The sequence below is a fragment of the Conger conger genome, chromosome 6 (assembly GCF_963514075.1).
Source record: "Conger conger chromosome 6, fConCon1.1, whole genome shotgun sequence".
In the NCBI taxonomy this organism is placed as follows: Eukaryota; Metazoa; Chordata; class Actinopteri; order Anguilliformes; family Congridae; genus Conger; species Conger conger.
The window spans coordinates 41,646,593-41,672,383 of NC_083765.1; the positions used below are offsets into that span (position 1 = coordinate 41,646,593).

General features: G+C 43.2%; 1 protein-coding gene across 1 annotated transcript in view; it reads left to right on the forward strand.

The window, feature by feature from the left end:
• The window catches only part of spock3 (SPARC (osteonectin), cwcv and kazal like domains proteoglycan 3), a 55,556-nt gene that overhangs the window by 24,022 nt on the left and 5,743 nt on the right, over positions 1 to 25,791 (forward strand). Inside the window, exons 4-9 of the mRNA XM_061246629.1 lie at positions 952 to 1,060; positions 6,687 to 6,795; positions 10,286 to 10,388; positions 21,033 to 21,149; positions 23,192 to 23,413; positions 24,970 to 25,032. Coding sequence (XP_061102613.1) covers positions 952 to 1,060; positions 6,687 to 6,795; positions 10,286 to 10,388; positions 21,033 to 21,149; positions 23,192 to 23,413; positions 24,970 to 25,032 — 723 coding nt within the window. The remainder of the gene's footprint in view (positions 1 to 951; positions 1,061 to 6,686; positions 6,796 to 10,285; positions 10,389 to 21,032; positions 21,150 to 23,191; positions 23,414 to 24,969; positions 25,033 to 25,791) is intronic.

Consider the following 25,791-nt stretch of genomic DNA (forward strand, 5'->3'; position numbering starts at 1 on the left):
ACATCTTGGTCAGTTCAACTGATTAATCAACAAGGGTTCAAGTGTATGTGATCACTCTAGCACTTGAAACCGGACTTACGGTTTTCTGCACGTTCGTCCCTGGTTATGGTTACACGCTTTTTTTGCGTTCTTAATGACATGGAGTTTCTCTCTGCCAGTGCTGCAAAAACGTGCTGCTCTTTCCCCCTTCGTGACACACAAAGGCCCAGAGAGTATGAACTTTAATGTTTGTCGTCTTCGGTTCCTTATGGGAAATATATACCGCTTCCCCATCAACGCTACAGCCAACCCCCACCCCCCACACCCCTCCTCTCCGGCCCCTAGAGATGTCTTTGTCTCATTACTGAAGAGAAGCGAGCGAACGACTGTTCGGTTGAGCTCGTGTTTACATCTCCCACCGTTGAAATTACAGTGACGTGCCGAACATCAGTGAAATGTAGCGGTGACTCACGCTACGGTTAAACCCAGAGGGGATAACACACTCCTTTAGGAATTCTCAGAAACGCCGCCGACATTGCAACCGCCCCGCTGTGGCTATGACTTCTGCTTCAACAGCTATGTGCCAGTGTCGTGCCGTGACCCCCCAATCTGTTTCTGCTTCTTATTGATATTTATTAGATTCATGAGATGCTCATTTGCACTCGGAGTGAACACGTTATTAAAAAAAAAACATTTAGACAACCATATGCCCCCAAAAAACAGAGATGTGTCAGGAGCCGGCTTGGAAGCCGGTTAGCTTATGTTTCTCTGCGTAACAGGTTAGGCCTTCGTAAGAGTAAAAAGGGCAAAAGCGGCTGCATTTTTCTCATTTTTTCAAGAGAGTGCCATAATCCTTGTATTTTGTACCCACTGAGGTAGGTGTACACTGTTCATATCCTGCTTTTAGATTAGTCGCATCATTGTCAAATGAAACGAAGATGACTTATTTCTCTCCGACTCTGGCTGTTTCAGCTCTCGACCCTGCCAAAGACCCCTGTCAGAAGGTGAAATGCAGTCGGCACAAGGTGTGCGTTGTGGAGGCGTCCCAGACAGCCAGCTGCGTCAGTCAAAGGAGGCTCAGGTAGACGCAGGCTTTTCATACCCGCGTATGCGCCAGTTTAACTGACAAACGTCTTACGGAATGTTGATCCCTGTTTGAATTCAACTGATGCAAAATGCCTGATACAATATCTAATATGCCCTTCCATAAATATAATGGAACATACTCCATGCAATACAATCTATTATCGATTTATTACAACACTGCAGAATATATGGATAGATATACAAATTATTGCCACTTTTTGATATTACAGTAAATAGTTGTTTTTCTAATTACACTATTGTGGAATGTATTTATCATTATATTTAAAAAGAAACATTACAAATAAAAAGATACTGCAGTATATTCAATTTCTGTAAAGTAATAAAAAAATAATCATATATGCATGCTAATCCAATTTTTCTATTGAAAAATGATAAATAGTGCATATGAATTTTAGGATGTTCAAACCTACTGGCTGCCTGTAAACTGATTTGGATTGGTAGTCTCCTCTCTAATTAGCTTGTGCACATGCAGTTAGTCTGTACAGTTGCATACATACGAGCATCATCAGACTGCATTATGTCAATACGTGTATATTATAGGCCTCAGTGGAATAGTAAATATTGAAGAGTGAACGTATGGGAATTGACAGGTCTCTGGTATACTGCCGGTGATGATTCCCCAATAAAAGCAGTCTCTCGGAGGGGGTGTCAGTGAAAGGTAGACTGGCTGAGGTTTGAACTAGTGCCCCCCGAAGCCACTCAGCGGCTCTCCGATTCCACCATCTCACGGTGGGGTTTATCTTGGAAAGGATCCACACTCTGCTTCTTGATCAGTTAAAGAAGCATGAACAATCTCTTTATCCGTGACTGTTCGCTCTATGGAGTGGCCATTACAAACACTTTAAAATCCTCCACTGAAAAAAGCGATGCCTCTGTAATGGGGGTGAAGTCACCGTAGAAGTGGATGTAAATTGCATGTGTATACGAGTCGGTTCAGATTACATCTTCATTGATACCGCTTTCGTTTTTTAAAGATACACTCAGTGATCACGTTATTGGGTTCACATTATTAGGTAAACCTGTACCCCAGCTTGTAAATGCAAATGTTTCAGTAAATGCATAAAAGCATGCAGACGTAGTCAAGAGGTTCAGCTGTTTTTCAGACCAAATGTCAGAATGGGGAAGAAATGTGATCTAAGTGACTTTTACCATGGAATGAATGTTGGTGCCAGACAGGGTGGATTGAGTATTTAAGAAATGACTGATCTTCTGGGATTTTCTCAGTCTCTAGAGTTTGCAGAGAATGGTGTGAAAAACAAAAAACAGCCAGTGAGCATCAGTTCTGTGGGCAGAAATGCATTGTTATTGAGAGATGTCAGTAGAGAATGGCCAGTCTGGTCAAAGCTGACAGGAAGGTGACAGTAACGCAAATAACCACACATTACAACAGTGGCATGCAGAAGAGCATCTCTGAACACACAACGCATCACAACTCTAAGTGGATAGGCTACGGCAGTAGAAGATTATTATTATTTATTTATTTATAAATACCTAATAAAGTCCTCACTGAGTGTATATAATAAAGTAAATAGCAGCTGCATTTTTCCTGATGAATGTATAAATAACTCTGAAACTCTTGTCTTTCTAAGAAGAGTATCACAGTGCCTACTGTATACTCCCCAGGCTCGGAAAACCACTCTATGCAATGTTACTGTAACAGCGTAATATAGGTGTAACATTTAGATAAGAGGTTTTTTTGAAATGCTATGTTAAATAACGTGATTAAATCAGGACATGAGAGCCGCTGCCTCAGACAGAGGCCGATTGGCATGCAGCGCTCTCAGGAACACACGGGGGGTGCTTTGAACACAGAACAGATTGAAATGTAGTGTGCAGCTGTATGTGTGTATTTATATATGCGTCCAGGTGGAGAGCGTGTTGACAGAGATGAAATGGAGGAAACAGTGGAAAGCGATTAAGCCGTCAGTGCTCTTCTGTAGCGGTAAACAGAGCTACAAAACATCGTTCTGCTGAGAGGCGTGGAGAGAAAATGATCTGAGAGAGAGATGAGAGAGATTGTGTGAGTGTGTGTGTGTGTGTGTATATGTGGGTGTGTGTGTATGTGTGTATGTGTGTGTGAGAGTGTGAGAGTGTGTGTGTGTATATGTAGGTGTGTGTGTATGTGTGTATGCATGTGTGTATGTGTGTGTGAGAGTGTATGTGTGTGTGTATATGTGGGTGTGGGTGTGTGTGTGTGTGTGTGTGTGTGAGTGTGTGTGTGTGTGTGTGTGAGTGTGTGTGTGTGTGTATGTGTGTGTGTGTGAGAGTGTGTGTGTGTGTGTGTGTGTGTATGCATGTGTGCATGTGTGTATGTGTGTGTGTGTGTGTGTGTGAGTGTGTGGGTATGTGTGTGTGTGTGTGTGTATGCATGTGTGTGTGTGAGTGTGTGTGTGTATATGTGGGTGTGTATGTGTGTGTGTGTGTGTATGCATGGGTGTGTGTGTGTGTGTATATGTGTGTGTGTGTGTGTGTGTGTGTATGAGCATGTACATGTGTGTTGTGAGAGATGGAGACTGTGTGTGTGTATGCACACATGTATGTGTGTGTTTATGCGTGTGCATGTATGTTGGGTGAGAGATAGAGCCTGTATGTTTGTGTCTGTACATGTGCATGTGTGTTGAGAGATATAGAGACTGTGTATGTTTGTGTGTGTACATGTGCATGTGGGTTGAGAGACAGCGATAGAGACTGTGTGTGTGTGTGCATGCATATGTGTGTGTGTGTGTGTGTGTGTGTCCATATACTGTATGCGTATGTGTTATTGAGCAAGAGAGAGATACAGACTGATTGTTTATGTATTGGATAACCCCCATCTCAAAGGTGAATTAGGAAAAAGTAATAGAGACTGTGTATTTGTGTATGTGCGTGTGTTTTGTGTGAGAGAGAGAGTATGTGCATGTGTATATGCGTGTGTGTTGAGAGCGAGAGAGAGAGAGAGAGACCATGTGTGAGGGTTTGCATGGGAAAAAAACCTGATACTGCCACAGAAACTGAACTGGCAGAAAGCGGGTGAGCAGTAAGGGTTGGCCTACTTTCCCCTGACATGTTTTTCTGTTGTTTTTTTATGAAATGTTGCTCTCATCAACAACTACTGTTGTTATGAAAAGGTATGACTGAGGTTTGTACAAGCTATGAGTTTGAGGCTTAAGAGTTTGCTTCAATTCAGACACCAGATAGATCTACAGTGATAATGGTTACTGTGGTAAAGCTCATGATTTTGTCCTCATGATTGTCTCTGACGCTGTTTGCATGGCACTCAAATACGATGACTTTTATCATAAGATCAGAGAGATTAGCATTTTTGAGAAATGTAGATGACAACATTTTTTCTGTGCTATGTCGATGCTTTTGTGGTGTGATGGTTCAACTTCAAATGCACAGTGTGGCCTAGTTTTGGCATCATCCCTCTGCTTATCTTTACTATAAAGTGGCTCACGTAAGCAGAGTGTTTGGTATTACTTCCTTAAACACCATATTACACACATTAGAATGCAGCGACATCTATGTGTCACTTCATTTATATATTGAAGAACATCAGTTGGTATTTGATACTGAACTCTGGGGAGAGTTGATGTATCATACTTCTGGGAATATCTATGTTTTTTTCTTGACCATAGAAAGTCCCAAACTGTTACTGTTACACCACCATTGCACTCTTACCTCCTAAAATTAATTTTGCAAACTCAAATGTTTGCCCATATAGATGTGCTTCAGCCATAGGTGTAAACACTGCTCTCAATGATAAATAATCATTAATTCAAGAATATACCTTTTTTGTTATGGATTACCTATAATAATAATTCAGTCAATGATTGTCAGCGCATTACAGTTCAGCGGCCGCAATGCAGGCTCTGATATTGTCAGTTTGTATAGACTTGCCCGCTCTCGCACGACTGCCAAGATTCAAATCAGATGTAAGAGTTTGCTTGGGGGTGCAGTTTTTATTCTTTACCTTTACCGAGGGGCCATTCCCGTAACGGGATGGCTCAGTTTCCCGCCGCAGAGCCTCCAGATTCCCACACTCACACGGCAACATTACTTCTCAGGGAACGACACATACAGGGGAGGGGGCCTCAGGGGTCCCTGTAGACTTTTCCCTCCACTTTCTCCGACATTCAGATGATCCAGAACTTTCCCCTTAATCATTTTTATAGGACAGAGACTCGTCTTCTCTCTGGTTTTATTTTAAAGGTCCCTGCAGTAAATCCAGAAAGATTAAATTGTTGTGCACTTCTCGGCCCCAAATATGTTTTTAGAATATGTTATGAATAGTTTTTTATGTTAAGAAAAACTGTTATGAAATAGTGGACTTATTAAAGCCATTGGCATTTTCATAGATTTTTTTGTTTTATTCTTGAAGTTAATGTTGGATTTTTGGATTTTTTTGGTTTGGTTTTGGCGCTGTTTGGCACTGTTTCTGAAAAGGTGTTTTACGATTAAGAGAGATGCGAAATTAGACGTTTGCAAAACATTGACATTTTCCCTTCATGCTTCCTATTTCTCACTCATCCTGTTAAATTATCTATGAATCCTTTCAGTCATTTGAAGGATCCAACTGGGTTAAGCACCATGGTGTCAGTCCATCTCGCGTGGAGAGCACCGTTAATTTCATTAGCGACAGACACACAGTACTAATTGTGCTGTAGCAGTGGTGACATGGCATTGGACTTATGGACATTTAAGTTGTGGTTCAATTGATCTTAACTGTGGGTATCAGAATAGCTAAATGTAACTTGCAAACATTATGACAAGTTATTTGCATTCGCTTTCATTACATTTACTGTATTATGTGATATGTGTACAGAAATAAATCTGAAATATTGATCACAGTAGTGTGCATACTGGTTTACAATAGTAGTCTTTGTACTGGTTTACATTGCTAGTGTGCTTACTGGTTTACATTAGTGGTATGCGTACTGGTTTACATGAGTATTGTGCGTTCTGGTTGTCTACGTGCTGGTTTACCTGTGGTACGAGGCTTCATTTGTTTGTTTTTTCCCTCCTGACCGTCTGAATTTTCAGGCAAATGTCTTTCCAATTATCAAAGTGTAGAACACATCAAAGTGATATTAAATTCAGATTTTCCTGCGGAATTGAATTGCTTTATGAAACAATTAAGCACGCTTTTGAAATGCGCTCCCTCATTAGATGGCAGACCATCTGAAAAGCACATCGCTCTTGCCTCATTGATTATGAATTATGTCCAACAAGCAAGAAAGACTTAATGTGTTCCTTAATTGTGAGAAACGAAGTGTTCGCCACACAAGAACATAAGAGCTCTTTGTCTGGAGCAGGAGAAATTTCAGACACAGAAAAAATATTGAAGCTCATCTTTATGTGCCTGACTCGCACGAGATTGCTTACAAAATGAATCTGCACCTTCCCCTTCACACGATATACACACGTACAAATAAGACGTGTAACAAGACTATGAATGTCTGTACTATAGTCCATTCCCAAACTGTTTCATACGGTGTAGGCTCTGAAAAAAAGACTGCTCAATTTATTTCCTTTGGTGGTCTATTTGTCAATTCATCAGCTACTGTGGAAAAACCTTGCAACTAAGTGCCTGATCCATTTTCATTGTTTTATCTCTTCAGCTTTAAAGCGGGCCTCTCTCAGAACCCTGCCTCGTCCAAATGCAAGCCGTGTCCGGTGGTCCGTCCAGTGCCGGTGTGTGGGACTGACGGACACACGTACTCCTCAAAGGTGAGTCCGGGACAGTGCCGTCGGATTAACGGCTAAAGCCTTCACGGGAAGCCGTAAGGCATCCGGTCCTCTCACTGGCCTTTCCCTGACGTATGAGAGCGGGTTAATGCTGATAACGCTTATGGCAGGACCTTGTTTGGCACATTGAAAGAAAACGGACTCGGCTGCCGATTGTCACAGAGTATTAGGCCTGTTTGACCCAAGAGTGACAGCCATACGGAACAACCTGCACACGAGCTGTAAGAGATCATTATACCCCCACTGATTTGAGTTCAAACCTTTGTAAGGTTTTCTGAACTCGAGTAATGACTCTACTGCGACGTGTTGTCTGTGCATTGAAGAATACACTCACAATGGATAATAAAATAGAATGGAATAGGATATAAAAGAACAGAACGTCATTTTCCCAGTGGGGACTTCCGGAAATCGGATGAGAGGCAGAAACACATGCGATCACTGATCAGCGCCGTCTTCTGTGGAAAAAAAAAAAACCCCAAACCGCCGTCTTGGATTACTTCCCCCGGCGGTAAATTTCCAAATGGAGAGGTTGAGCTTACATCATGGGCTTTCATTTGTGAGAAATGACTGTGATGAAACGCGATGAGGAGCAGCCCGTCCTCTGAACCGGAACGAGCGGGGAAGAGGGGAAGAAAGGTTTTTTGATAAATCCGTCCTCTCTCTCTCTCTCTCTCTCTCTGTCTATCTCTGTCTCTCTCTCTCTCGCTCTCTCTCTCACTGTCTCTCTCGCCCGGCGCTCATTCATCGCCTGCAGGCAGGGCCGCTGCTTCTGTGGACAGACTCAGCGATGCATGCTGGGAAGGGTGTTGTGAAAAAGGCGTCACGGCCTGCTGGCCAGCCTGCAGGCAGACAGCGCAGGGCGAGGACTGGTTTACAAAGATCCAGCCAAAAACCCCGCCTCCTGTGTTTAACCCTGAGAAGCGTCTGATCGCCAACATGTCATTAGAACATGTAATTCTTAACTGAGCTTTCTACTTCTGATGTAACAATCCCTACTAGTGACTGAAAAAAAAAAACACAGTCCTCAAAGGGTTAATAGTATCTAATACAACCACAGTAAGGGATGGGGTGGCCATTTTGTAACTGCCCCCAGCATAACTGAACAGCATACGATCCACAAAAGGCTGTTGAGTGGATTTGAGTAGGCTGATCATGCGGGCGTTGCGTGCAAAAGCCCTGAAATTAGCAAAATGGCACAGACTGGGCTGTGACCTGCGCCTTAGACCTGGGTTAACCTGGCAGTTGGGGGGCGAAGGGCAAATGGCGACCTGTCTGACCGGTAAATTGCTACACCACAATGGCAATGAGCTGCTCGCTCTTGACTGACACACCACGAGCAACGGCTCCCGCGCATCCCGAAAATGACCAGAGTCATCTAAATCAATGATGATGGAAATTACATTACATTACATTACAAAGCATTTAGCAGACGCTCTTATCCAGAGCGACGAACAGCGAAGTGCAAATCCAATGCTGGAACAAGTGTGAAGAGGACCCTAGAGGACAGTATGGTTCATCGGCATAACAATGATATGACATGCCATGAGCAGAGATAACAGGGCCAAGGGATCTGGTGTAAATGGAGAAGAGGAGGGGGCCGAGGACTGAGCCCTGGGGGACTCCTGTAACAATGGGGGCGAGGGGTTGACACTCTTCCAGCCCAGGTCACCTGGGTGGACCGGCCAGAGAGATAGGGTTTAATCCAGTCTCGGGCTGTGCCACAGATCCCTGTAGATACCAGGGAGGATAGGAGGATGGAGTGGTTGACCTTGTCGAAGGCTGCAGAGAGGTCAAGGAAGATCAGGACAGAGGAGAGGGAGGCTGCTCGTGCAGCCTGAGGGGACTCATTGACGGAGAGGAGTGCGGTCCCCTTCGAGTGGCCAGGTCTAAAGCCGGACTGGTGGGGGTCCAGCAGGCGATTCTGTGAAATACACCCGCTCACAACCCGCCATGCGCAGGCCAGAAACTAGGGCCCAATTTGTGGCAGAAGTGTATCAATCCACCAACCTTTCATTAGAGGTGAGAGATTGGTGTGAAAGGTTATGCACAGTATACAGCAGGGATGCTTTAATGCGGCCCTGGAGAGCAGTAGAGCTGCTGGTGTTCATTCTTCTGCTCCAATCAGGGACTGATTTAGACCAGCTACACTGAGGGAGCAGGATCTCTGGCCAGGCAGTGGCATAATGAATCCTGTAACTAAGATAACCAGCGACACGACTGGCCTCCACGGTCAGATTTGAGTGTTCCTGATGTACACATCACTGTTGTGTTGCACATAAAAGTTTGATATGAATGCAGTCATATTGCTACGGCTATGTCGCAATGTATAATAAAGATGTAGCTGTTCCGAATGAGATTCTAAAATGATGAGTGTTTTTTATGAGGATGTTCTCAGTGGGTGCGGTAGAGCTGCAGTCTGTGGTATTAGAGTGATATTACTGCCCCCATCATATAACACTGTCACTCTCAGCAAGACTTTGCCACCTACAAAAAATGCTAATTGTGTTGCTGTGTTCTACCTTACTGTATCATTGGAACATACAATATGATAAGTGTGTTCCTGTGTATGGACTGTATACATATGTACAAGATTGGGTTTTTCAAAAGTTGGTATACAGTTGCAGTGAATAGTTGGAGCAATTGGAGTTGGAAATTTCTTTATCTTGTTCTAAATTGAGTTTAGAATTTAAATGATGGAAAAAGATATTTATTCATTAAAATGTAACAATTTAGAGACCTATTTCACATGCTGGGCTCCCTTTGGCATGAGGATTGTTTGGAAGGGAATTCAGAAACATTACTCCTTTTGAAAAAATAATCACCTTTGTTTTGCTGGGATGCCCAGCTGCAGCAGAACATGAGTTTTTAATTACGGTCATTATTTCCAATGGATGAACAAGCCGCGGAGACACCACGTCAGTTTGTCCCAACGCCGCGTGTCTCTCCGCAGAAGGCTCGGAAACGGATAAACGCCACCGTCACACCACGTTCGTTGTGTGAGACAACGCAGATCAAAGATGGAGCTCAACAGGAGCTTTTAAACGTTGTTTGCGATGAAAAGTTGGTGAAACTCCTTCTAGGCCTGAAAACTATGTTTGTTCGGTAATAGTACTTATATTCTGTGGATGTGGATTTAACACTGAATATTTCACCCTGCACACTCAGAAAAGGTACAACAGCTGCGGTACCCTATAGGTGCATGAAATCGAACTGCTAGCCAGCAATATATACTGCAATATACAGCAATAACTAATTTATACCTTTTTTGCTTGGAAAACATACTAATTTGTGCCCAAAGAGAACATGACCCTACTTTCAGGGTACATTTGGGAAATTTAACCATTGAAGATCAAGCACCTCCCTCCCCTGTCACTTCATTTCTGAGAGTGTGTAGACCCTGCCGTGTGCTCGGTGGGGGACAGCGTGGGGGACGCCGTGTGGTACTGACGCAGCCCTGTTTCCTCTCTCTCAGTGTAAACTGGATTACCAGGCCTGCATTTCTGGGAAGCAGATTTCAGTTCAGTGCCCTGGCCAGTGCCCCTGCCCCGCCAGCAGGAACAGAGTGGATAAGAAAGGTAAATGAACCCCCCTCCCCCCTCCCTGCTTGCACGCCCCATCCACACACACACACCTCAGCCAAAAGTAGTTTCTGCACCGAGGCATTTTTGGGGAATGGCTCCATTTAGCTGAAGCTGCAGGTATGGTAATAGGGATTTAGATTTTCGAAGCGCTAACGGCTTTGTTTTGTTTTTTTGTTAGGCACACCTATCGACCCGCTGCGCTTTGACGTGAGAAAAAGACCATTCATACTGTAGGGCAGTTAGGCTACATGCTAATTCTGCGCTTGATGAATGTACCTGCTTGTCCATTGTGGTCCCGCTGGGCCATTGCTCCCAGGTAATCTATGGGATCTGGCAGGGCACCACTGGTCTGCGTCCTCCTGCTGACCACTTACTGTCCTCCTGGATTAGCCAACACAGAGAGGGATATGCATTCCGCTCCATTAACTTAATTTAGAAGACTCGCTTATCCAGAGCAAACTGCAATGTAGGTCAAACGTAAGTGTGCTCACCTGATTAATACCAGCAATTGGGCCAGACCTGGCCAGCAACGCACCCCAAGGGAATATACTATAGATACAACATCACTGAAGCACTAGTGCAAGTTTAACTTTGCCATATATCCACAACAAGAAGTGAAATGCCGCAGTGGCAATGGTTTTCATGAGGGCGGGAGGCTCTTGTTACTGGTGCATCCTGGGATAGATTGCAGTGTTTTTTTAGTTTAAGTAATTTCAAGTCAATAGGGAGCTGATTATGTATAAAATATATAAGAATGTGTTAATGACAAGAACATGCCATTTCCAAAATTAGAGACTGTCTATCAAGTCCGTATGTGAATACTTCAATGGTCTCTGCTGGATGATCTGATCACATGACTTTGTAAACAAACCATAGGGACCTTTCCACCTTCTAGATTTTACATTCCCCACCAAACACCAATCTAGTTGCCCTTCTTTGTGCTTTCTTAGGAGCTTATGTATAGTATCTGCTTGCAATTCAGTGCCACAAACTGAATGAGGGTGGTCTGATAAAGGCATTATATAACAGAAGTATAACCTTTTCTTTCTTCTTTGATTGTACTCCACAATTTTTCATCAAATTCACATTTTTTTTATTCAATTGTATTATTATACATTTTTAAAATGGTATTATTATTATACATTTTGCTATGTAGAAATTGCAGCACTTTGTATACATATTCCCCTCATTTCAGTGTTTAACAATAGCCTGACAATGTGTACTTAAATCACATGTGAATTGTTTGATTAGAAATCTAAAATTGTGGAGTACAGAGCCAAATCAAGCAATAAAATACATGTTTTATAGGTATTGCCAGGCTACCTTCCACTTGTAGGTCATGTTAAATCTTCTCCCATTATTCTAGCAGATTGTAATGGCAGTTACTACAAATGAAGCTAATTAGCTACTGGCGTCCTCATCAAGAGGATTTACGGAAATAAGGAACAGTAAAGGTCAGAGCATCAACGTTTTAGACATTTCCCAGCACAGCTGATCAGCCCTCCTGTAGTCATTCTCTGCGTTCCCTACACTGCTCTGAAGGAACTTCTGCAGATCCTGGTCTCTTCATTTTAACAAGGAGCCTCCTGTGTTGTTGCTTTTAAAAAATGCTTTCTGGAAGTAAAAATATAGGCCTAGTATCAACGTACTGTGTTTGTGTACACAGAGAAGTCCCAGAGGCTTGCAAAAAAAAGGTTTGCCTGAAAAAGCCATGTTGGTTATCCCTCAAGATACTTTTTTTTGGGCCAATCCATGCACAGATGTTTTGATTTGAAAATATGGGTAAACATGTAATAGTAATAATGTTGAAAGCATTTTCATCATTTTGTTTGTATTTGATATTTTCACTCATGTTTTTTGCGATAAAGGGAGTCATTTCAGAAGCATTTGGTTTGTTTTTGTTCTTTTGTTTCAGTTTTTTTTCTTTTTTTTCATTGTTAGGAAGGAAAATGTCCAGCTCTTGTTTAATGTAGTTTATTCATAGTCGGGCATGTTCGTGAGAAATCAGGCCGCATTTTCACAAACAGCTTTCGCACTCTGAAAACACGGCGAGTGTTTCTGACTCCAGGTCTCGCGCGCCCCTCAGTCTCTGCCGAGCGCAGCGTGGCGAACGGTAATGCGTGCTAACACCGGCGGTTACATAAGCCTCGTCTCACGCAACTGAAAGTGCCAGAGAAAATCTTTTTCACTCGCGGCTGTCAGCAAATATTGGCCTCGCGGTGTGAGAGGTATCACGTCGCAATGTGCACTTTTGATTCTCGTCCTCGGGGGCGGTCGAGTAACGTGTCAGATCTGTTGAACGTCATGTCTGCCATTCATCAGTGTCAGTTTTGCCCTGACGAACACAGTATCGTTGTTAGAAACGAGCTCGACTTCCCCACGGACTGGTGCCTGTACGACAGCGCTGCCACAGGTTGTGCTTCAAGCAACCAAACTAGCTAACGCGTAATGTTCTCACAATGTTATTGGAATGTTTTGTCAATGTTATAACATTGCCAGGACATTGCAGCAACATTGTGAGGATGTTTTGTGAGACTGTGTGGCTTTACATTGTCTGTCTAAGGGCGAGGCGAAACCTAGTCACACTTTCTGTGAATGAACTTCCTTGTGCCCTTCCTCACAACTGACATTACCAAACAAAGGACATTACCACCACATACCATGTGACGTGTCATATGACTGTGGTTATTCACATAAGCATTTATGAATGCTTGCGTAGTGATTATGAAGCCTGTGTAGGCTTGTGTACCCTATGCCACCGGGTCAAACTGAACACTGTGTTAAGAGTTACTACACCACCTGCATTTAGAGGGTCAAACTGAACACTGTGTTAAGAGTTACTACACCACCTGCATTTATAGGGTCAAACTGAACACTGTGTTAAGAGTTAATACACCACCTGTATTTAGAGGTTCAAACTGTCTAGCTCCACGGTCCAACAGGAAATGTTGCTCTCAAATTAGCCAGTTAGATAAAATGAAACGATCATATTTGTAATTAGTAAATGTGATATTGGAGAAGGCTTATCAAAGATTACAGGCAGGAAGCAGCGTGGAATTACACGCCTTGAGCGATAATATCCATATAGAATATCAGCGATAGAGTGACAGCCGGCCACAGAGAAGGAATAACACGTAATGCGGACAGAGCTATCCTCGGCTGCCTCATTACCTCAGTCCAAAAGCGATGTCTGGAGCCGCTTCCCAAAACTACCAAAGCACCTGGAAAAAGTAACGACAGTAAAGAGGATAAGAATTCCGTCCACACTGAGAGATTAATCACAGTAGGCATTCGTTTATTTCATTTATTTCTGTCAGGGTTTCAAACAATTACTTTCTGTTCCATTCCATTTCGTCAGTCTTCGGCTGAGTCATTGCGTCGTGTAGGCCTTGCTGTTATGAAGGACCACTGAAAACCATGGTCTGAAATACGCTTCCCTGTTCAAAGGATCTCAAATCCTTTCTGGACTTTCTTTTCATTACATACAGTACTGTAGATATTTTCTTCATAACCGATAAACCCTGGACTTTTAAGCCCGTTTTTTTATTTTGTTATTACTTAGTTTTATTAGTTTTGTTCGACATAATCCAGTTAAAGCTCAAAGGGGATCAGTGCTGAGTCACATGGTACAGCGTTTGGTCATATCGTACACTTCTCTCGTAATTGGTGGTACTTCTTATTGGTTTCCAATGTCAGGTAATGATTCTTTTGATTTTAGGCTGCAAGAAGTCAAGAAAGAGGTCATTTCCTCTTTTCTTTTTTACAAGTTCCTCTTTTAGTAGCTTCTTTTTTGAAAGCACATCTGAATAGCTGGTAGGGCCTTCGTCACAAGGATTTGTAATCCGATTTATGTCCAGTTTAGATAAGTCCACTGTTCTTGTTAATTTTTTATTTTTTTCATTTCATTATTGTTCTTCAAACATAACACAAATTTAAAAAAAGAAGTTGAACTGACCAGATGTGCTGTTGTTATCCATTTTAATACAGGCCGTAGATGTGGACTCTTAGCTCCCAGTAGCACGCTCCTGTCAGTGCTGGCATGTACACTTAGGAGCCATCGCTGTGCCGTGACACAGAGCAGATCCAGAACATTGACATTATGCCTGGAATACTCAATAAATAATTTACAGTTGGTATTACTTTTATTGATGCACTCAATGGACGGAAAGCTAAAAGCTCCAAGTTTTCTGCCTTTTCACACTCATTAATCTGCCTGAAGTCTCACGCAAGAGAGGCCCCTGACTTGTTCTTGCTTAATAGGCAGCCCGGAGCATTGACGCAAGCACACAGAACAGACGTCTCTAGACTTCTGGGGGCCCTGGGCAGAAAAAAAAAAGGTGGGGCTCTGGGGAAGAAGGCGGGGCTCTAGGTGAGAAGGTGGGTTCCTTGATGAGAGAGCGGGGCTCTGGGTGAGAGGGCAGGGCTCTGGGCGAGAAGGCGGGGCTCTAGGTGAGAGGGCGGGGCTCTGGGGGAGAAGGCGGGGCTCTGGGGTAGAAGGCGGGGCTCTAGGTGAGAGGGCGGGGTTTTGGGGGAGAAGGCGGGGCTCTGGGAGAGAAGCCGGGGGTTTGCTGGTCTGCCTAGCGGGCAAGATAGCTCTGTGTGCACATATTCCATCAGCAGTGTAAAATGTTCAGTGTTTGTTCAACTCTGACGGAGTATATCCCTGATAGGGACCGTACAGTACGGATACGTTAGAGTCCATTTACCACACAATGTTATTATTGTGTGTGGTTGTGTTTCTCAGTAAGAAATTGACGCTCTCCCTTCATTTGTCACGCCTGCCAGCCTCCCCTGCAGCTCCTCTCCTGTTACAGGCGAGATCAGATATTTCACCCCCATCGCTGACCTGACCTCAGCTATGGCTTTCATTTTCCGCTACCGTACTAAAAGCAGGATTCGACCCACACGGTGCTCCAGCACAGAGGAGCCGCTCAGCCCAGCGTTCAAAGCAAATGGCCGCCAGAGTTTTTGAAAATGCAGTTACAGTTCACGTCCAGTTACTCTGTACACAATCAGGATAGAAGTGCACGTTTTATTAAAAGTTTGGGTTTGAACATAACACCCAAAACAGGACTAAGATTAATTTAATATTTTTAAAATAAGATTTCAATATTTGGTTTTAAAGTGAAGATTCAGAAAGGGTAATATCAAGACTTCCCCACATGCAGCCGGCTAACAGGTTTTTCTGGACAAAGTTAAAAATACAGTATATTTACTGCCAGATGTGATCCCATCCTGGGACTAAACATAAGTGTTTGTAAGAGCTCAGTTTTTCTGAAATGGAGCCGAATGAAAAAGATTATGGATAATTCCCTGCCATCTTTCGTTGTTTTCAAGCCTTTTGGCAGCTACTTCACTGAACAGAAGTATAATTTTATCTGTCAATCACTAGGACATGTGACGCTCAAATTATTGATAGTTGTGTGATAGCTCCATCCTTTATAGGATTCATGAAGCTTCAAGTCATTTTTTTTGTGTTTCAGGGATGATCTCTAGGCAACCAATAAAGAGATTTACTTTAGTTAAGAATGTGAGAAACACTTAAGATAAAATAGAGATGTCAGCAATCCCCAGTTGTGCAACAAGCGAGTAAAGATAATTAGGATTATACAAGACTCTCCATAATTTCATTATGATTATTGCAGTTTGCTCGTCTTTTATTGCTGAGAGTATATATATATATATATATATATATATATATATTAGTAAAATAAATCTTTACTAATATCTTTCCTTTCTGTTTATCTATGTATATTCCTGTGTCTTTGGTGTGAGTTATGCTTGTTTTTTTATTCTTGAATTCAGTTGAGACATTTCCTGAGTATCGTGCATTCAAGACTACAGCACATAGAAATCTCCATATGCACAAATTGCATTTATTCATGAATTCCCATTAGACCTTGTGTTACTGGTCTTGAAGGTTTTTTTGTGTTTTCTTATCTCATAGCGCAGTGCATTTATAGAAAGGTTTTGAAGTTATGACAGCTGGATGTAATTATATTTGGGTGTGTGCCTGTGTGGACGTTTGTTTGTGTGTGTGATTGTGTGTGTGTATGTGCATGTGCGCTCATGTGCATGCGTATGTGTCTATGCCTGTGTGAGTGTCTATCTGTGTAAGTTTGTGTGTGCATGTGTGCATGCGCACGTCTGTGAGCATGTGTGTGTATCTGTGTGTGTGTGCACGTGTTTATGTGTGTATGTGCACGTGTGTGCATACTGTATGTGTGCGTTCAGGTATATGTGTGCATGAGTGTGTGTGCACACGTGCATGCACACATGTATTTTCCAAACACTTCTGGGATTACGAACATAACGTCTTTTATTATTGTCCCATCCAGTGATGTAATATCCTCTCCTGTTCCATGACCTCTGACCCCTTCAGATTTGTAGTTTCCTGTGTTTTTAAGCACCGCCAAGACAGCTCTCTGGTCCAGCCCATTTGTAGGCAGAGCCAGGAGTCTTTCGGTTGTTCATTTCTCCTTAATTTCCCACCGTTGTGGGAACCAAATTGCCCTCTGAAGAGTTTACGCTGATACTGTTCTCCTTTGTCTCAGGAATAGCAAGGTCACTTCCTGCTCACCCTAGTGTAGTCTGATACAGCACATTCCCTGCACAAGGGCCATACATGTCAACGCTTTAACCTGTGAGCTGTAGCAATGCTGCATTATAGCAAGGAGATTAATCACATTTGTTTTTGTTTGTTTTTCCATTGATTGATTGACTGAGTGATTGATTGACTGACTGATGATTGATTGAAAGATTGAAGTGCTTCAGTTTATTGTCAGTTTATTGAAGGCTTCTGTCAGTGGGCATGTGGGTTTTTTGTACCCGTGTAATATTTGTGCTATTGAGGGATAGAGAGAAAGGGAGAGAGATAGAAAGAGAGGGAGAGAGAGATAGAGAGGAAAGGAGGGAGAGAGAAAGAGAGAGGGAGAGAGATAGAGGAAAAGAGAGAGTGTGATAGAGAGAGTGAGAGAGATAGAGAGTGAGTGAGAGAGAGAGAGGGAGGGAGATAGAGGGAAAGAGGGAGAGAGAGAGAGGGAGGGAGATAGAGGGAACGAGAGAGTGTGATAGAGAGTGAGAGAGATAGAGTGAGAGAGTGAGAGAGATAGAGTGAGAGAGAGAGGGAGGGAGATAGAGGGAAAGAGAGAGTGTGATAGAGAGAGAGAGAGAGAGAGAGAGGGAGAGAGAGAGACGGGTCTGCAACGGTCAGAGGGAGTTTGGCTGCAGCCACAGTCCCAAGCAGGAGCCTGTTTATCAGCCTCTCCCAGCAGTGTAATGCGTGTAATGCGTGTTCCCTGTACTGCGGATGACAGATTACTGGTATCGCTCTCACTAATTAGGATAGACTGCCACATGTGGTGCGACAAGTAACATTTAACATTTTCACACAAATGTTTTAATTCAATGTGAAAATTCACTGCAAACAGGGAGCTTCTTAAGCAGCGGATTCAGATGTTTTACACCACACATGAATTGTGCATAAAGAGCGCTTTTATCTCTGAAATGTGCCTCTTTCACGGTCATAATGTTAGCAAGCAGAACATGTTGCCTTATATTACCTATTTGCCTTATTTTCTGCTGTAAAGATCAGGGCTATGGGGCAGCCTGTAGCCTAGTGGCTAAGGTACATGACTGGTTCAAGCCCTGGTGTCGCGAAAAAAAAAAGGTCTGTATAGCTGTTGGGCCCTTGAGCAAGGCCCTTAACCACACATTGCTCCAGGGTCTAATCAACGCTGGCGATATAGCTATGTAATGCTATAATTTTCAGCTTCTGTCTTGATCGTGCAGACAGTGAGCTTATTATTATTTCACCGAAATTATTTTTTATTTTACACGCACATCAATCTCCAGTCGCCTTGTAAACGGCACATTAATTCTGTGGCACTTTGAAAGAGGAGCCCTGGTTAGACAATATGCCGTCTGTCTCGGTTATTAATTAATTATCTCTATGCAAAAGAGGCCAGACTAGAAACTTTGTTTTGTGCAATTTAACAAACTTCAGAAACTGTGCCAGCCTTGGCTTCACCTGTGATGCGTACCCCAGGACAGAAATGGAAGGTGCTGCACCATATTCAAAATATAACTTAAGTACAATCCAGAATTCTGTTTTGAGAATATATTTCACCACAGTGTACTTTTTAAATCATTGGTGTATCATAAAGCTGCAATAATTAGTCAGTTGTGGCCATGTATTGCATTGTTGCAAGGTTTTAATAATAGATTTCATTTCAGTTATATATTATCAATGTATTCCACCTCCCGGGTGGTATGGACCACAGCCATTGTATTGGGGAAAGAAGTGAAACACTGTTACTGACTAAATATGCACTTTAAAATAACTTCAGCACATTACTAAAGAAACTACTCTCAAAGCCCTTACATATAAATTATGAAAAAGCTTATTGCTACCTCATTTCAGACTGTACTACCGTTCCTGACAGGTGAGGTCCATGGGAATATGGTTCGACCCAACTTCTCTCTGCTCGAGTTCATTTGTATTCAAAGTGCACATCGCTAAATCCAATAAGGACTCCGCTATTGTCTGCTATGAAGCAACAACCCTCTCCTGTTTATGTACTGTAAGGGGTCTCATTACTTATTTACGAAGGACAAGAAATATAAAGGAAGTCGGTATTTGGGTATGTCCCTGTTCTCTTGTATTTTTCATAAGTTTTCCTGCGTTTGGCGTAACTATCTATTATTGAAGGCTCTAACCTACGCACGGCGAGTCGCGACGTCTTTGATCATTTCAGAATGTACACACTTCTTGTTTTGGAGTGCTTACATTGGGCGCACAGTTACCTCAGGTTACCCTCCCTGTTTACGGCGTCGTGTTTTCCCCGGGTCCTGTATCTCTACCTCTACTGATTCATCATGTCTTTTCTCTCTTGCAGATCTATAAAAAAAGACTTGTGTTTATAATGTGCGCTCGCACCTGCGAGCCCTCTGGAAATGGCATCCATATTCAATTACGCAAAAAATGTCTTTTATTGGCATGCTTGACTTGCTCTAATGAATCAATTCCAAAGGGCGAGATGGAGCCTGTTCTGAATTTGAAATCGCATTTCTTGTCCAATTTCTGCAATATTTTAGTTTTTGAAAGGCGGAGTGTGTGTTCCCGGGGTCAGCTGTGCCAGCGGTAATGGCTTGTCAAGCACTTTATCATTTTTGTTTTTTTTTGGTTTTATTCTGTAGTCTCCCCCTTTTCTATCCTTGCCCCCCCCCCCCCAGCATCATAATTATAGTAATTTATTAAAAGTATTCAAATACAGTATGTTTAAATGTAATACAGGTGTGTATGCGTGTGTGTGTGTGTGCATTGTTAGTGACAAACTGCCATGATATTATATTTGATATGTGATGATGTGCGTTGTGCGTTGTGCGTACAGTATGCACACACACTCACACACACACACACACACACACACTCTCAGTGGACTGTGAGATCTGTCTCCGGGGCTCCGATGCGATGACATCACTGGATCAGCGCACTCAGTGAGGCGGGCTGGAAGAGATTAGCCCCGCAGAACAATCCGTTCCTTACCAACGCGAGGGTCCCCTGTCTCCCTCCCCAGCGAGCGTGACGGATCGAGTCGAGTAACTCAGCCTTTTATCCACAGCTTTCCGCCCCCCCGGGCCGGTCCTGGGGTTCGCACCGTGCCTCAGAACATGTGTTAAAGTACTGACAGCGCCACTTCAGAAGTTTCTGGAAGCTCATTACATCATACAGTACTGTGTATCCGTGCAAGCCAACAGCAAAGCGCACCTACAGCCATTCACTCAAAAGCCTGGCACCGTAGGTCCTCTCTCAGCTAACAGGGAACAGTCTGAGAACGTTAAGTAATGTTTTCTATAGGTTCTAAGAATGTTCCACTGTAACGTTACAGCATGAAAATGAGAAACGTGATTTTTTTTACTTTGCTCACAGTACGTTCCCCACCTGCCCAAAAAAGAACATTCAAAAATAAGATTCAAATGTTAGGTAACCTACAATACGGTTCATATAACGTTACTGCAAAGCTGTGAGAACGTTAAGAAACGTTACATAACAACATTATAACAATTGACTTGACAAATTAAATGTTATGCGACTCAAAACTTACCTTCAGCAAACATTCGAAGAACCTAAAATTGTTAGCTCGGCTGTAGCACGCAGTTCATACAATCACTTAAATGACTTGTGTCAGCGCTAGTTACCAGAAAATGTTTTAATGTGCACTTCATTACAGAGTTTCTGAGCCGTATTATATCCATAAACATACCAGGGTTGGGGCTAATTCCATTTTAATTCATTCAATTATGGAAATTAATTGAAATTCCGTTAATGACTTGGAAAAATGTCAATAATGTTCTCTGGGGAATTTTTTCCAGTTTATGAATTGAATTTCAGTTCATTTCCTATATTGACTGAATTGAAAATGGAGTTGACCCCCAACTCTGAAACATGTTCAGCCAAGAGTGAAAATACACGCTCATCTCGAAACCCATCAACCTGCCCGAGGATAAATCACTTTTGATTGGATTGTGGAGACCAGCTATCGAGTGAAGAAGGAGATCGACGGGTCGGGATATGAGGAATATGGGATTATTGTCTCACCGTCTCTCTAAATGTGATTCTTTCTCTCGCATCCCCAGTGTGCAGTGACGCTGAGATCAAAGAGGTGGTTAACCGTTTGAAGGACTGGTTCAAAGTGCTCCATGAAAACGGAGACCAGAGCAAACGAGTGAAGATCCAGAGGCCGGAACGAAGCCGTAAGTGCCCCCCTGTCCTCCATCAGACCCACACCTTCAGACCTGTCCTCCATCAGACCCACACCTTCACCCCTGTCCTCCATCAGACCCACACCTTCAGACCTGTCCTCCATCAGACCCACACCTTCACCCCTGTCCTCCATCAGACCCACACCTTCAGACCTGTCCTCCATCAGACCCACACCTTCAGACCTGTCCTCCATCAGACCCACACCTTCAGACCTGTCCTCCATCAGACCCACACCTTCAGACCTGTCCTCCATCAGACCCACACCTTCAGACCTGTCCTCCATCAGACCCACACCTTCACCCCTGTCCTCCATCAGACCCACACCTTCACCCCTGTCCTCCATCAGACCCACACCTTCACCCCTGTCCTCCATCAGACCCACACCTTCACCCCTGTCCTCCATCAGATCCACACCTTCACCCCTGTCCTCCATCAGACCCACACCTTCACCCCTGTCCTCCATCAGACCCACACCTTCACGCATGTCCTCCATCAGACCCACACCTTCACGCATGTCCTCCATCAGACCCACACCTTCACTCTTGTCCTCCATCAGACCCACACCTTCAGACCTGTCCTCCATCAGACCCACACCTTCACCCCTGTCCTCCGTGAGACCCACACCTTCACCCCTGTCCTCCATCAGACCCACACCTTCACCCCTGTCCTCCATCAGACCCACACCTTCACCCCTGTCCTCCATCAGACCCACACCTTCACCCCTGTCCTCCGTGAGACCCACACCTTCTCCCCTGTCCTCCATCAGACCCACACCTTCACCCCTGTCCTCCATCAGACCCACACCTTCACCCCTGTCCTCCATCAGACCCACACCTTCACCCCTGTCCTCCGTGAGACCCACACCTTCTCCCCTGTCCTCTGTGAGACCCACACCTTCACCCCTGTCCTCCGTGAGACCCACACCTTCACCCCTGTCCTCCGTGAGACCTACACCTTCACCCCTGTCCTCCACACCTTCATCCATATTTCATGCAGGATCAGTCTACCCTGCAATGGAGCTCAAACTCAGCCACCATAATCCAATGCGACCCATACTTTTTTATTGCAATTGTTATCGGACCAAAGTGCGTGGAGTTTATGCTTGATTTACTGATGGAACAACATAAACTTCAGTCATATTTTTTTACCTCCTGTCTAGACAGGCATAAATAAATGAACTGATCAAATGTCTGCCTTTAAATTCTACCGTGCTTTCCAAACAAGAAACACCTCCTGAATTTTGATCCTGTCAAAATGATCCAGATCGAATGAAATACTCAAGCGCCCCATCTGCAAATTGATTCAAGGACTCAAACTCCTTCACTGTTGAATCAGCTAATTGCCTTTGCATTTTCTGAACTGGTAAATATCATTTAAATCACGGAAATCCACTTACAGTACAGCACACATTAACGCGGTTTCAAATATTGCTAGATTTGCATGCGTAAAATGAAATGTGAAAACATGACCTGAAAACGTAATCATATCTTACTTTTTTAATCATAGGCAGAAAACCATGTAACAGAAAAAGTGTGCTCCTATTCACAGCTTTATTATCGTAAGGGGCAGTCGCACGTGATGGGAAAAGCAATTACATGAGCTCATTTAATCGGCTGCTGCTAATTCCTCTCTGTGGGAGGTTACACAGCTTTCGCAGAAGCCCATTGGTCAAGAGGCCAGGAGCTGCCCACAGGCGATAACGTAGAATCATACTCTGACATCACCACTAGCCAATACGGTTGTATTTCCTGTAGCAGCCCTGGGAAGTTTTATATTGACGGATTGTGCCACAGCTGTATATTACTAGCTGCTAAAACTGTAGGAATACCTTTAATATATATTTTAAAAGCATAAATGTAGCAGATTATGTGAGATTTTCCATTTTTGTTCAGTTCAAAAAACACATTGAAGATTATAACGTTACTTCCATCAAGAAGATATTTATTGAAATAATGTTGTAGCGTCTCATACTTCACGGTTATGCACTATCTCTTTAATATCTTTTATGTCTTTCATATATACTCTCATGTAGGTTTTGACACAAGTCTTTTGCCGATCTGCAAAGACTCCCTGGGCTGGATGTTCAACAGGCTGGACACAAACTTTGACCTTCTGCTGGACCAGACGGAGCTGCGCAGTCTCTACCTGGACAAGAACGAGCTCTGCACCAAGTACTTCCTCACTTCCTGTGACACCTACAGCGACGGTTTGGTCTCCAACAACGAGTGGTGCTCCTGCTTCCAAAGACAGGAAGGTGAGGACACAACCAGGGCTGATCGCAAACACTGCCTCAAGTTTTTTTAGTCTTATGCAGTATTTAGCCTTAAAATACTATTTCTATTACGGGTTTTTGCTAATGTGACATTTCATGATTTGGCAATGAGGTAAGAAATTTCACTTTTAACAGCAAACTGTAACTTAAAACAAGCTAATAATTTTCCATCTGAAAGAAAAAATTACAAGACTGAAACATTTAAGACAGGCTATTCTTGCAATGAAGACAAATACAGTATATAACTCTACAAGTGAGAAAGAAGTTAGTGGGGCAGTTAAAAAGGCTTTATTAAATTGGCATATCCAAAGTGATTTTTTAAAATCACAGAAGGTGAGGTAATCCATTGGCATGCAGTAGTGATTTCTCACAGTCTCAGTAAGGGTATGCAGGACGGGAATGTCAATGAATCGCTGAAATACGACTTATTTAAACATCAAGTTTGCCACCCTTGTGAAATTTTGACCACCATGTTAGGACTGGGGTGTGGTGGGGATTGGGGGTCAGTGTGAAGGGATGTACAGTATTTGTGGTGGGGTTTTGGGAGGTGGGGGTACCTGAGTGAAGTGGTTGTGGGGGTTGCTGTAAAAGAAATCATGTGAACCTATCTAAAAATAAAGGCACACATAAGTGCCTCACTCATCTAAAGTGGATTACATATGCCTTTACTGTACATCTGTGAGGGTCAGTGCTAATATGCTAATGACACTGTAAGCTGCAGCTGTTGTACTGTTGCAAACATTCATCTTTGCATATGGTTATTATAATGAGTCATTTCATCCATTCTACAGAACTAAGGTCTGTCAAATTCCTAAAAGGCCAATATTTCACCAAGCAAAATGTTAGTTATGTATTATTGACTGCCTTATTGACTGCCTTATGTTTATAATTATATAGTTTTTAGTTCAATATACTTTGTCCAGGGGTATAATATATGCAACCCTGGTGCCACAGAGCTGCAGGGTCTACAGGTTTTTGTAGTTCCTCAGTACATAATCGGTCAGTTACTCTATTCGCTGGTCTTAAAGGTGAGAAGGAACACCAGCAGCCCCTGTGACTCCTGCAGACCAGGGCTACAGGCCCCTGAACCCGGCGGTGTTTAAATAACGTTAACATAAACGTTTAAATAACGTTAAATAACGGTGATACGAAGGCACAGCAAACCTGGATCCCACCCTGTCCAAGGGTGCCGCCTGTTATCGTAAACATGTCTCCCGTAGCACGGCTACGCTACAGACAGTGGCGCATTGTAGACCCGCCGGGGGTGTAATATATTGCGGTACATTTTTGGGGGGATTTCCTGTACCTTCCGTTATGCGTGACCGCTCAGCTCGGTGGGTGATACAGGGGTTCTTGTGCTGTACAAACCTTTCGAACTCCCTCCCTGTTTTCACATCGCTACGCTAGCACGGAAAAAGTGCTTGGTGTGACTCATGCTAGGTGTCTGAATGCACAGTTAGGTCATACTCTATATAATATCTCACCTAAGGGGCTGATGTCATGATGGGTTTTTTTCCTCTTTCCGTTCCCCTACACAGATCCCCCTTGTCGGGTGGAGCTCGCCAATGTTAACAGGCAGCAGGCCGGGAAGAAACTGCTGGGTAAGACCACCGTCGCCTGTCTTTCGTCAGGCTCATTTCCTTCCCATGTCCACATGCCACGGACTGTAATCGAAGCACGCATTCCTCACAAAGCGCACAGCTGAAATATGTTTGTGTTAAATCAACTGAGATTGAGTATTGTTAAAGAGGAAACCCTGACTTTTCACTGTGAATTTGTTTAGTAATAGAAATTTTTGTAAATGTCATATGGTAGCATCTTCTGATTAAGACTTTCGTATAGTTCCAGTCGACCTGCTAATAGTCTCAGAATCTGACTGAAATTAGCATTAATTTCTGTTAAAATCAGGGGTTCGAGGACCGGAAGGAAGGCCATTTTGTAGGGCCTGAGCAGGGTTGAGCAGGGTTGAGGTTTATTCCCCAAAAAACTTTTCAAAGGGTTAAATCATTCTCAAAAGCAAAGTAAGTGCAGGACTTCTCCCTACATCTCTTGTGGGCTCATATACACACCGTTAAAAGGTGAATTAAACGCTGAACTTTTCACTGTGCACTTAAACCCATTTATGCCTTGCGTTTACGGTTGTGTAGCATAATGGCTAAGAACAGGGTTTAGGTTGCAGGTGAGTTTCTACTGTCATGTCCATTAGAAACGGTGCTTTACCCAAAGTGCTTCTATAAAAAAGGTATTTTATGTAAATAAAATACAAATAAAAAGAAAGCTGTTTCGCTGTGCAGAAATGCAAGTCACTCCGCATTTGAGAATGTACTAAATGTCTCAATGCGATTACAAAAAGTAACCTC